At 50.9% G+C, this 13327-nt stretch overlaps 1 protein-coding gene across 2 annotated transcripts in view; it reads left to right on the top strand.

Annotated features, from left to right (window-relative positions):
* The window catches only part of VIPR2 (vasoactive intestinal peptide receptor 2), a 38390-nt gene extending 26584 nt beyond the window's left edge, over window positions 1-11806 (top strand). Inside the window, exons 5-13 of one of the 2 annotated variants that reach the window (XM_066236651.1) lie at window positions 385-482; window positions 4364-4505; window positions 5177-5327; window positions 5997-6057; window positions 6499-6568; window positions 7128-7174; window positions 8113-8242; window positions 8330-8371; window positions 9658-11806. In XM_066236651.1, the coding sequence (XP_066092748.1) occupies window positions 385-482; window positions 4364-4505; window positions 5177-5327; window positions 5997-6057; window positions 6499-6568; window positions 7128-7174; window positions 8113-8242; window positions 8330-8371; window positions 9658-9831 (915 nt within the window). In that variant the 3' untranslated portion in view covers window positions 9832-11806. Of the gene's footprint in view, window positions 1-384; window positions 483-4363; window positions 4506-5176; window positions 5328-5996; window positions 6058-6498; window positions 6569-7082; window positions 7175-8112; window positions 8243-8329; window positions 8372-9657 lie in introns of both variants that reach the window. The other variant, XM_066236650.1, reaches the window with a different exon arrangement.
* Window positions 11807-13327: the final 1521 nt, after the last annotated feature.

Raw genomic sequence — 13327 nt, 5'->3', positions numbered from 1 at the left:
TCTGGGTTGCTGGCTTGAGCCCAAGGTCACTGCCTTGAGCAAGGGATCACTGGCTCAACTGTAGCCCCACCAGTTAAGGCACATATAAGAAAGGAATCAATGAACAACAAAAGTACCACAACTATGAGTTGATGCTTCTTATCTTTCTGCTTTCCTGCCTGCCTGTCTGTCTCTTCTCTCTCTCGCTAAAAAAAAAGGGGGGGGGGAAGCTGGGTGTTTAAAGAAGAAATGTAACTTTGAGGTTTAGAAAGGAGGTAGAAGGACCTATCTTGGGGTTGCTAGATCATCAGCAGCCAAGAGCAGGGCATCCTTGTACCTGGGCACTGCTCTTTGGTCCCACACTGGCTGCCAGCAGCTCACAGACGGGTTTGTCTTTCTTTGCAGGTCACGTTTTATGTTGTGGTGAAGGCCATCTACACCCTGGGCTACAGCGTCTCTCTGATTTCCCTCACAACCGGAAGCATAATTCTTTGCCTCTTCAGGTAGGTAGTGCAAATGTCTGATCCTGCAAAGGATTCAAGGTGGGGGAATTGCCTGTTGCACGGCATAAGCCCATCGGAGAGGGAGACACCATGGCCTCCAGCCCTCTCTGCACTGAGCAGGCACAGAACCCCGGGGATGCCAGTGTGAAATGTGATGTCAGTATTTACATTACTTAGTGTGCAATTCTTCTGTAAAGAGATAGTAGTGACCCTGGATAATAATTCAGTCTGACTACTACTTACCAAATACAGCCAATATGCAAGTGCTGTGAAAATGCAGGAGCAACTCAGGCTGTCTGGGCTATCGGAGCTCTACCGAGGGTGTCAAACTACCTGGTTCAAATCCTGGGCCAGTCTCTGAGCGCTGTGTGACCTTAGACACATTATTTAACCTTTGTGTGCATCTGTAAAGTGTGGATGCCAGTGGAACCCACACAGCAGGGGGTAGGCACTCTGAATTTTGCCTGTTTTTCCTATAGTAGTGAGGTTTGAGTCTCTACCGCCCACCCGAATCTTAAGCAGGTGGCTTTAGTAACTAATGACATACACCATTTGTCAGGGTTGGAGGTTAGAAGCTTTGCTCTTGAAACAGAAGCTTCTGTCTGGTAAGGGCTGATATTCAGGATTAAACCTATGTCTTCATGTCTTCAGCATTGGTTGCCCTAAGTAAAATGGATGACATTTAACAGGGCTTTGATTACCACATATCTTATTTCCATTTGCTAAAATATTATTTTAATGATGATCAATATTGAGAGGAAAACAATGACATAACTGGTGAAATGTCTTTAGAACCAAAGACCCCTGAGCAGGTCCATACTTGGAAAGTAAAATAAATGAGTGAAGAACAGAGCTGATTAAATGTGAATAAATTGTACTATCATTTTTCAGGCATCTCATCTGTATCAGGTGGCTGCTAATTCTCAGAATGAGTAAGTCAGCACCTTTAACCCAGACGTACATGTACTTTGAAAAATGTGGGCCACATCTGTCACATTCCAGTTCTTTAAAAACAAACAAAACCACCACTGTTGCCATATTAATATTTGTTGTACTATCTCTCATGTATCATTGTATATTTTTAAATCTTCAAGTTTTACCAGGCAAAAAAGAAAGGAAAATTCAGAAGGGTAAGGTGGCACAGGGTAATGAATGGGAAACATTTCAGCTTAATTTAAAAGAGCTGAACCATCCATGTTCTTGTCATGGGCTGACCCCCTGGATCTGTCCTGTGTGACTTAACTAACTAGCCAGCCTCAAAGCATTCTGGAATTACTGAAAATTTGGATGTGATTCAGAGAATCTTGAATTGTTTTATGAGAATCAAACACAATCTTTTTTACATGGGCATCATTAGTCACCTGCTGGTGAGACTTCATAGTTGAAACAGACAAGTCTGCCATGGTGGCATTCTGCTGCTGGTTTGATGTGTCACGACTGCTGGAAACAGCTCCTGGAGCTGGTGAATGGTTCTCACCTCTATCTTCGTCTCAGCCCCAGAAACACAGTTTCCTTCCTCCTCCAGCTGTCAGGTGTGCTTGTGTACCTGTCACCACTTCCCTGGACATCTCTGAGAATGGTGGATTCTAAAATCTTTTTTATAAAAGTAACATGCTCCATTGTCCCGTGATAATACCCCAGGAAGAGAATTCTTTGCAGTCTCCCAACATTTATTCTCCACCAGAGCCCCATACACTACAAAAGCATTAAGCAATCATGTCCTTATTTTATGCACAAAGGGGGCAATTTATCAAAGTCTGTGAGTGCAACATGGGCTTGGACGGCAGGCACATAGCCCAAGTGTTGCTGCATGGCCGTGGCAGCTGCCATCACATGCCCAGGATGAGACATAGGACACTGTTTGCACCAGAAGTGGTCCTCATGAACCCTTTTTTCATAACCACCTGTCCCCAAGAAGGCAGCCATTAGTTGGATTTCTGTCACTGTAGATGACTTTTGCCTCTTTCTGAATGGACTTAGAATCATACAAAGGGAACTCCTCTCTCTCTGGGTTCTTTCATTCAGCATTTTGCAGGGAAATCTACCCGTGTTGTTGCATGTGGCTATCCTGTTCTCACTGCTGTGTGAATATGACACAATTTGTTTATCTCCTCCACTTCTTGAGGATATGTGCTGACTTTTGGTGTGGAGCAGAGCTGTAACAATGAAGTTATGAATATTCTTATGCACTATCTACACACTACTTTGGATGTGTATGTGTGTTTACACAAATACACATTTATAGCAATGCTTATTTTATATTTATATTAAATTTACTGGTAATAGTCTTTGCATAGGTTGAGTCTTTCTGGATACTGCCAACTTATTTTCCACAGGGGTGGCCTTAGCCATACTCACCAGCTGTGTATAATACTTCTATTTGCTCTGCATTCTTGTCACCATTTATTATTGTCAATTTTTTATTGGTTTTATTTATTTATTTATTTATTTATTTATTTGAGAGACAGAGAGAGTCAGAGAGAGGGAGAGATAGGGACAGACAGGACGGGAGAGAGATGAGAAATATCAATTCTTCGTTGACCGGGGGCTACAGCAGACCAAGTAACCCCTTGCTCGAGCCAGCGACCCTGGGCTCAAGCTGGTGAGCCTTGCTCAAACCAGATGAGCCCGCGCTCAAACTGGTGACCTCGGGGTCTCAAACCTGGGTTCTCCACAACCCAGTCCGACGCTCTACCCACTGCGCCACCGCCTGGTCAGGCTATTGTCAATTTTTAAAACTTAGCCAATCAATTAGTTCTATAATAATAATATAGAATTGTGGCTTTTAATATGTATTTCCATAGTGGATAATGAAACCACATTTAGAAAAAAAAATTTTAAGTACTGTTTCAATTGTTTGCTCATTTTTCTATCCTATTGTCACTCTTTTTTTATAAGTTGATTTTTAGGAGTTATATGGTAGAGTCTTGCCAGAAGTAGGCACTAGAAATTTCATCTCCAGTCCTGTGGTTTGACTTTACAGTCTCTTAATGGGGTTTTTCAATCAATAAATCTTGTTGATTTTAATGAGGTCCATTTATCATTTGTTTTTCATGGTCAACGCTCCCGGAGTCCTGTCGAAGAAATCCTTGGCATGTTCCTCTGTTATCACCTACTTATTTTATTATTTTAACTTTTCAGGTTTAGATGTATGATCCACCTGGCACTGACTTTTGTGTATAGCATTAGGTGGGGGTTAAGGTCCCTTTGTCTTTTTCAGAATGTGTGTTCAGTCTATCCAGGACCACTTGATGAAAAGCCCGTCCTTGACTGCTGTGTGGCAGTGGCACCTTTGTGACCTTATCATAGGAATAGACATTGTTCCCTTTGCCTCTTTGTCACGGTGCCATTTCCATGTTGTTGTAATTTCTGCATCTTTATCCTGAGCCTTGATTTCCACCAACGTGGGTCTGTCGACTCTCATTTTCATTCGGAAGAGTTTGGCCTTTGAATTTGTGTGTGAATTTTTAAAAATCAGCTTGTCAGTCGCCATTTAAAAGAATTCTGCAGGATTTTATTTGGGATTGCATTGAATCTACAGGTCATGTTGGAGAGACTTGTATCTTTATAATTTTGTATCATTCAACCTGTTACAATAATAGGTCCTGTTTGTTTAGATTTTCTTTCATTTCTTTCCATTATGACTTTGGTTTTGAGTAAAGTCTTGCACATCTTTTGATAGTCTTTTCCAGATATTTATTTATACTATTTTGTATATTTTTAAATTTTTTCATTTTTAATTTTTTCTAGAAAGAGTTTATTTCTGTGTATTAGCCTTGTTTCAGCAACCTTGCTAAATCCATTTGGGAGTTCTGTGAGTATTCTACAAATTGTCACAAGATCACTATTTGATTATCTCTCCCTCCCCCTCCCCCACACAGGCGGCTGCACTGCACCCGGAACTACATCCACCTGAATTTGTTCCTTTCCTTCATCCTCCGGGCCGTCTCAGTGTTGGTCAAGGACGATGTCCTGTATTCCAGCTCAGGCACTCTGCACTGCCTTGACCAGCCATCCTCCTGGGTAAGGCTTTCTCCAGGTAAGGGACCCAGGACAGACTTGAGGGTGGCCTTCAGATCTCCTGAGGAAAGAAGTCCTTGACTAGTTTCTCTTGTTTTCCCCTTTAGTTTGTTCTATCTTGTTAAGAGAGGACAGTGAGGAAGAACAGAGAGAGCAGAGAGGGCCTGGGGACAGGATCGATGGGGACAAGGTAGAGAGGAGGGCAGAGGTCAGGCAAGGAGCTAAAACCACACGTTCCTGCACTCACTGTTACAGCGACAAGCCTACTGCTCAAAAACTGCATACAGCATTCCCTGGTCCACCTTCCAGCAAGTTCTGCATGCTGGAGCTGTGGGTGCTGAGGGCCTCACTCTAACACATGCACATCTGCAGTCAATGCCTCTGCATTGGGGGTTCTGGCTCCTTAACAGACCAGGGTGTGCATTGTGTCCCTGAGCAGCTATGCCTGCCCTGAGCTAATTTTTAAAAAGATTTTTCCATTGATTTGAGAGAGACAGAGACAGAGACAGAGAAGCACTGTTGCTACATTTAGTTGTGCCGTCAAGAATTGACACGTGCCCTGACCAGGGGTTGAACTCACAATCTCTGTTGACCACGTTGATGCTCTATCGTCTGGGCCGCCCGGCCAGGGCTACCCTGAATGGGGACATGCTCTCTTGCTCTGTGTGCTCCAGGTGGGCTGCAAGCTGAGCCTGGTGTTCTTCCAGTACTGCATCATGGCCAACTTCTACTGGCTACTGGTGGAGGGGCTGTACCTGCACACCCTCCTGGTGGCCATCTTCTCCCCCAGTCGCCGCTTCCCGGCGTATCTCCTGATAGGATGGGGTAAGACTCGCTCCCCTGCCTGGCCCGTGTGCCTATGTGTGCCCAGCGCCCCCTCTGCCTCTCCATGAACCCTCCAGTCCCCTCAGAAGACACTTTGCTGCCCCATAGGGTGCACTTCAGGTCATATGAGAAGAGCTTTTCTAGGACAACTGGAGAGTCCCGTAGCCGATACTCCATTTTCCTAGACACCAGGCACCTGGGTTAAAACTGCTCCAGATGCCACAGGAGCGAATCCCGTGTGGGAAAGTGAGACAGAGGGGCCTGGGAGGAGGAGCAGAGGTCCTCATAGCGCACCTGTCATAAAGCCTTGCATCAGCCAGAACTGGAAGGGATGAGGCTGTGGGACCCCCCACGTGCCACAAGGGCACCCCTCCCATGTCAGTGTCCTTATCCCCTTCCACACTTCAACAACAGCACTCACCAGGTGGCAACGCAGGTCAGGCCATGAAGGGTCAGCTGTCAGACTCATGTTCAGTCACTGCCCTTGCTTAACAAGGTGTGAGCGCAAACTTGTGTGCAGTGAAAAAGAGTTTGCACTTCACCTTCTTATGAGAAAGTGCGCGTCCTTGGTCCTTGACCGTCCTGGTTTACGAAGGCACGCACGTGCGTCCCTATGGTGGCTCTGAGTGGACAGCGTGGGGCTGTGGGTGACCAGGTGTGTCTCTGCAGGCATCCCCACCATGTGCACAAGTGCATGGACTGCGGCCAGGCTCTCGTTAGAAGACACAGGGTAAGTGCTGGGCTGGCGCGATACAGACTGTGCCTGGTACCATGCTGGCTCTCTTCTTCATGATGCTGGACCAGTGTGAGCTGCACCAACCCCAAGTTAGACACATATGCAATGGGGTTTTCATGGGACTTGACCTGCCCCCTCTCCCAGCTTCTGGGTCGCACTTTGGTGTCACCTGCCCATTAGCAGACCGCCATGTCTGCTAATAAAACAAAACAGAATCACTGAACAGGAATGGGTCTCCTCAAGGCCTCTTAATGCCCAGTTGTGGTGCCTCATGCCTGGGCGCACGGACACCAGGAGGGCCCACACAACAGACAGGGGCAAGGGCAGCGAGTCCTGCAGGCACAGGGGAGGAAGAGTCCACGGGCAGCGTGCTTGTCCTCGTTTTAGTCTGTCGACAGATCCGTGGTGACGTGATTTCCCTTCTCTCTCTTGCAGTTGCTGGGATACCAATGAACACAGCGGTCCCTGGTGGGTTATACGAACACCAATTTTAATTTCTATTATAGTAAGTAATGTCTGCATTGAAACATAAGTTACCTGCCAGGTTGCACCTGTAGGCAGAGAGCAAGCCCGCGTCCTGTCATCAGTGTGAATGGATGGTCCATTCCACTCGGTCTCTGAGAGCAGAGCTCTCGGGAGGGCGAGCCCCTGGAGTCGTGGTCTCAGTGGACCCTGAGGTCATGGGCAAGGATGGGCAGAGAGAGCTCCTGCAACCTCCCAGTGGGAGGGGCACCGGGAGTCAGGGTTAGTCTGACCCAGTAGGACATGTGAGGGAGGGGCTGGATTTCTGTTTGTCCTTTTTTGTTCTCAGAATTAACTTGTGCATGCTGCTGCAGCTGGGGTCATGATTGGCGATGCCACTGACAATGTCCAGCTGGACCTGGGGGCCGGTCCAGGCTAGGCAGGACTCTGATCCTTTGTAAATGCAGAGCCTACGGCCCTGTCCTAGCAAGAAGGACCAGCTCAACTGCCTCCCTTGCAGGGAGATCCGGAACAAACTTTTGTCTCTTTTTGTGCAGGTCAATTTTATCTTTTTTGTTAATATCATACGAATTTTACTGCAGAAGCTGACGTCCCCAGATGTCAGAGGCAGCGACCAGTCACAGTATAAGTGAGTATGGTTTCCATCCACCGAGCTGCCGCGCTGGCCTCGCAGCCAGCACTCTGAGGGCACAAGGCCAGAGTGGGCGAAGCAAAGAGAACTGTGCCCGGGGACAGGAGTCCGGGGTCTGGCACCCAGCAGAGGCCTGAGTTATTCTTGGAGTAGCTGCTTACAGGAATGGCGTGCACAGGGCCTGGCCAGAGGCCGGGTGGCCGGGGTGCCCATGGAGCTCCTCCTCCTCCAGGGAGCCCACACAGGGAGGGGCTTTGCCCACTCTCCTGTTTTGTCAACTGACTTTGCTCCTTGATCATGTTTTGTTTGTATTTTATGCCTAATTTTTCCTCCCCCCTCAGACCACAGTTCATGCTGGCACTAATGCCGGGCTTATACTTACTAATGAAGATGATTCTATAAATTCCCATCAAGAATGTGTGAGGGAAGTTCAAGCCCCAACCTGAGTGTGAAGTAACTGCTAGAGTAGCACGCAGTGGTTGGTCCATCCTCTCAGAGCTACGGGTTCAGACAGACCCAGGGTGGAATTGTAGCGGATGAGAGCTGTGTGACTCTGGGCAGGTACCCATCTGCCCCTGAGGGTGGGCCTCACTCACCTGTCTCCCTGGGGTCAGGAGCGCAATGTGGGGCGCATACTAGCTGGACGCTGTGGGGAGTGGCCTCATTCATCTGTAAAGTGGAAATAATCATACTTGTCACTAAACTTATGAGGACTCACTAATTTAATCTTTGAAAGACGTTCAGGACTGGGCACTGGGCACTGTTGTGTGAAACTGGTATACAGATGCACGTGACTGTGCCCAGCTGGGTAAAACCCAAGGGGTTCTCTTCTCTGCCCACTCACCTGGCACAGGGCTTTCAGGTAAGAGGTGAGGGGGAAGCTGCAGTCACCATTATCACAACGCTGCCGGCTCAGGGTTTTTCTCTCTGTGCAGGAGGCTGACCAAGTCCACCTTGCTGCTCATCCCTCTGTTTGGGGTCCACTACATGGTGTTTGCCGTGTTTCCTATTGGAATCTCTTCCAAATACCAGATCCTGTTTGAGTTGTGTGTAGGATCCTTCCAGGTGCGTCTGGTAGGGGCTGGTTCGTCCCCATGGCTGTCCCTCCCACCCGAATGTCCAGAGCTGCTGATGACACTTTCTTGCCTGCAGGGCATGGTGGTGGCCGTTCTCTACTGCTTTCTCAACAGTGAGGTAAGTCCTTGTCATGCCCTGGGAGCCAAGTACAGACATGAAGATTAGGAGGGTTTTCTTAAGGTGCCCCCCAACCTGAACCGAGAGCCTGCCTTCTGTCAGACCTGACCCACAGCCAGGCATCTGTGGTCTCTTAGCCCAACAGCCAAGGCCACATTCACTCTTCCACACCATCTGGGCCCCTCCTATGACCTGCCAGCGAGGACCACAGAGCCTGTCTCCATACCAAGCAATGTGATGGCCCAGACCCAGCCCTGGGAAGGTCCCACTCTGGGTGGTCAGGAGGGACTCTGCCTTTCTGCCCCCCCCCCACCCTGACGTGAGCCCAGTACAGCAAGGGGTTAGACACACCCATGGGAACCCTGCTCCCTAAGTGCCTGCCTGGGGCGTGTCAGGAAGTATGTGTGAGCGTGTGGCTCTGCAGCACAGCCCTTTGAATGCCACTCCTTCCTGATGCGATGCACCATCATGACATCTGAGTTGCGGTCACCCTGGCAGCTCTGCATGGCTCTGCCTCACTGACTGTTCCTTTCACGCACCTGCTGACGGATTCCTTCCCGCCCATCAGTACCAACGCTGCCCCGCCTCTTTCTGCAGACTCTCAAGTTCTGAGTCACCACCCTGCCTCAGCAATAGGAGTGACAGGGAGATTCAAGTCAGGGAGTCACCAGCTCTTGAATCTCCTCTTCCCCTGTAGCTTGCTGCTGCTGAGGCCCTTCTGGGCTCCTGGGTTCTGCAGATAGCAGAGCCGGCAGCCTGCAGAGACCTCGGTGTTGAGACCATGGCAGAGGGCTGTGGCTGTGGGGTGGGTGAGGACACAACTCCTGCTATGCACGCAGCTAAGTCCTCACCAGCCTGTCCCAGCACAGCGCCTTCCACGGCCAACGTGTCTGTTGCCTCTTCTGCTCCTGTCCTCATGCTGGTCACAGCCACTCCTTCCCTGAAACACCCTCGTGGGGGCTGTCCACACACAGCGATGCCTCCAGTTCCCCTGGGGACCTTTCCAAGAATCTGGATTGTATGTCTCGGGCTCCGGGTGTGTCCACTGCTGTCATATTGACTGATGGTGCCTGGAACCAGCCCCCAGCCTCAGGGCACGGTCAGGACACTGCTGGACCTTCGTCTGCGTCCCAGTCCTGGTCCTCCCTCTTCCCACGCCTGTTCCTGTCTGTCTGATGGGACATAGAGGGATGACACCAGGAAGGGCAAAAGGGAGGAATGTGTTCTGCCAAGACCCAAGTGCGTCCCCTCCTGACCTCTCTCCCCTTATTGTGCCCTGACCCCAGGTGCAGAGTGAGCTGAGAAGAAAGTGGCGAAGCATGTGCCTGAGCCCACCCTCCGGCCGGGGTGACAGGCTACACAGCCTGTCCATCTCCAGGAATGGCTCAGAGAGCACCCTGCATTTCCCCCGTGGCTGCCGCACCCCATCCTTCCTGCAGACAGAGACCTCGGTCATCTAGTGTGCCCGCCCAGCCCGCCCTCAGAGTGACAGAGCCAGCCATGGGGCCCTGGGGTGCCCCGGGTAGATCAAAGCCAGTGCAGCCGACCTGGTTCACTTATCCAACCCGTGGATGGTTGAGCTCATGACTTGACGGGGACTTAAATCTAATTATTGTTACACTTGTGCATTTAGGTGACTCTGTTCATGTTTGGCCCTGTCGACGGACTAATTTTTGAAGAGAATGGGGAGACCAAGTGACACCTGAAACAAGATGCGGTGGCTCAGATTTGGGTCCAGCTATGGTGGAAGGAAGATGGGTTTCTGACCTTGATATGGGTCTTTGGTGGGGAGCTGGGCCCCCTTGAGGGGGAGAGGGTTACCCTCCCTCGGCATGATTCCTGTCTCCGTCCCACCCAGGTCCCATAGGCTGCCCGTGTGTCTGCAGGACACAGAAGCCCGCTCAGGACTTCCCTGAAATTGCTCCTGCGAGCCGCGGTGGACCCTCACCCCCACCCCAGCGCCCCCTCTCCTGGAATAGAGGCCATGGCAGCAGGGAGCAGCAGTTCTTGGTGGTCATGCTTTGTGAGGCCCCTGTGCACAGACGCCCCAAGGAGTCACTGCAGACCCCTGCTCATCAACACCAGAAACAGGGCATTTATCTGGTGGGAACAAACCTATTTTCTTTTTAATGAAAATAATCTTAAAGTCATTTCTGTTTAAATGGAGAATTATTTTAGCACAATGTAAAAATGTACAGAGCACTTCTGTCCAATGTTGGCAGACAGCATTCCCAGTGGTCAGTACCGGGACGTTTACAGACTTGGAGCAAGTCTGGGGTGGCCGCGGGCCACAGCGGGGTGACTGCAGGGGGCAGAGTGCAGTGCACCCAGCGCACCCAGAGACCCGGCAGCACTGACAGGCACACTGCCCACACCCGGCCCGGGCGCCTGACTGCGGCAGTTCTTCACCCTGTTCACCATGCTGGTCCCCCTTAAAACTGAGGTTCTAAAGTGAGCTGCCTACGGCCTCGTAGACCCTGGGAACCATGCCAGTGCCTGGGAAGATAGCAGGAGCATGGGGTCTGGGCTGTCCTGTCTGAGCAAACGGGGTTGTGGGACCTCGCTGCTTCCAGACAACCCTGAGCGGGGGCTGCACTCAGCGGTCTGACAAGCAGCTGGGCAGCCATTCCTCTGTCACCTGCGCCATGGCTGTGCTCCAGGCACGCTGGGGACACTGACATTTCCCGCAGTAGGCAGGCACTGATGCCCAGAGAGCAGGGGCTGGGCGTCTTGGCCCGGGGGAGTCAGAGAGGGACTGTTTCCTGAGAGCAAGGGTGGTGACCAGAGTCACTGTGTTGTTTCAAAATGTTGTAAATGGCCTGACCTGTGGTGGCGCAGTGGATAAAGCATCAACCTGGAAACACTGAGGTTGCCGGTTCAAACCCCTAGCTTGCCTGGTCAAGGCACAATATGGGAGTTGATGCTTCCTGCTCCTCCCACTTCTTTCTCTCTCTCTCTTTCTCTCTCTCTCCCCCTCCCCTCTAAAATGAATAAATAAATAAAATCAATAAATCTTAAAAAAATACCACCCTGGCCGGTTGGTTCAGCGGTAGAGCGTCAGCCTGGCATGCGGGGGGACCCGGCTTCGATTCCCGGCCAGGGCACACAGGAGAAGCGCCCATTTGCTTCTCCACCCCCCCTCCTTCCTCTCTGTCTCTCTCTTCCCCTCCTGCAGCCAAGGCTCCATTGGAGCAAAGATGGCCCGGGCGCTGGGGATGGCTCCTTGGCCTCTGCCCCAGGCGCTAGAGTGGCTCTGGTCGCGGCAGAGTGACGCCCCGGAGGGGCAGAGCATCGCCCCCTGGTGGGCAGAGCGTCGCCCCTGGTGGGCGTGCCGGGTGGATCCCGGTCGGGCGCATGCGGGAGTCTGTCTGACTGTCTCTCCCCATTTCCAGCTTCAGAAAAGGAAAAAAAAATAATAAGTTAATTAATTAATTTTTTTTTTTTTTTTTTTTTTTTCATTTTTCTGAAGCTGGAAACAGGGAGAGACAGTCAGACAGACTCCCGCATGCGCCCGACCGGGATCCACCCGGCACGCCCACCAGGGGCGACGCTCTGCCCACCAGGGGGCGATGCTCTGCCCCTCCGGGGCGTCGCCATGTTGCGACCCTCCTGGGTGTCGCCATATTGCGACCAGAGCCACTCTAGCGCCTGAGGCAGAGGCCACAGAGCCATCCCCAGCGCCCGGGCCATCTTTTGCTCCAATGGAGCCTTGGCTGCGGGAGGGGAAGAGAGAGACAGAGAGGAAGGCGCGGCGGAGGGGTGGAGAAGCAAATGGGCGCTTCTCCTATGTGCCCTGGCCGGGAATCGAACCCGGGTCCTCCGCACGCTAGGCTGACGCTCTACCGCTGAGCCAACCGGCCAGGGCAATTAATTAATTTAAAAAAAAAAACAAACACAAAAACCCAAAATGTTGTAAATGTGTGTGCCGCCATATGTAAACACGTCAATAAACCTGACTTCATACCCGTATGCGGAGTCAGCAGTCATTCTGAGGGCCTAGATTGCAAACTGAGAAAGGACTCACACTTTTCAGGTGAGTCTGTCACGTTCAGAGAAAACCGCCTCCACGTCTGAAGCAGTACTTGGAGGAGGAGGAAGGGGAGGAGTGGGCATGCAGCATCTCTGTGGCCATTGGAAACAGCCACCCCTCCCCAAGGAACTTGTGTACCTGACAGGACATCCTTAGCAGAGCAGCTGGTCAGCGGTAGCCCACAGGCCCCCAGCAGTCCCAGGGTGGGGTCTGCATGCAGCCACCCTAGCCCCACAGAACCTGAGAACCTGTTAACTGGGGTGGGGGAGGGTAGGAGAACAGTCGTGTGCACATCTGTGTGTGTATGTATGTATGTCCACGTGCACACAAGTATACGTACCTGTATCTGCACGTCAACATGTGTGTGTGTGCATGCCTGTGTGTGCACCTCTGCATGTGTGTGCACGTCCGTGTGCATGCCTTTGAGTAACTTCTAACCTCATTTAAGCCACAAGCAGATAAAATCTATTTCTAACAAAGTCCATGCTCAACCACAACACTTCAGTTTCAGAATAGAGCCCACAACTAAAATTCAAGTTGTTAAGTTTACGAACGCATAAGTGAACACAAACCTCTGCTGCGTTTCTAGGAGCTGAGTGAGCGGGAAGGAAGCAGAGAAGGCTGCACCCAGCCGCCTCCTGGCTCCCGGTGATCAGTGCTGTGTCAGCTGGGCCGTGGAGGAACGTGTTCTGGACACGTTGATGGGAAATGCGCCTTTGGCGGGAGGGCAGTGGTGTGCGTGAGTGAGTGCAGGCACCGCCTCCTGCTGCTGAAAGAGCTGCGCAGTCCCATCTCATCGAGAATGGCAGGTTCTTCAGTGGCTTTGTTTTCAGGTTACAAAAATTGTAAAGAGGAGTTCCAAACCTCAAATGTTATAGAAAAATGTGACCTAGAAAGTGCAAAGGCTCTGGACACCATCCTCCGTC

The sequence above is a fragment of the Saccopteryx bilineata genome, chromosome 6 (genome assembly GCF_036850765.1).
Source record: "Saccopteryx bilineata isolate mSacBil1 chromosome 6, mSacBil1_pri_phased_curated, whole genome shotgun sequence".
NCBI lineage: Eukaryota > Metazoa > Chordata > Mammalia > Chiroptera > Emballonuridae > Saccopteryx > Saccopteryx bilineata.
This window is presented reverse-complemented; position numbering and strand designations above follow the sequence as displayed.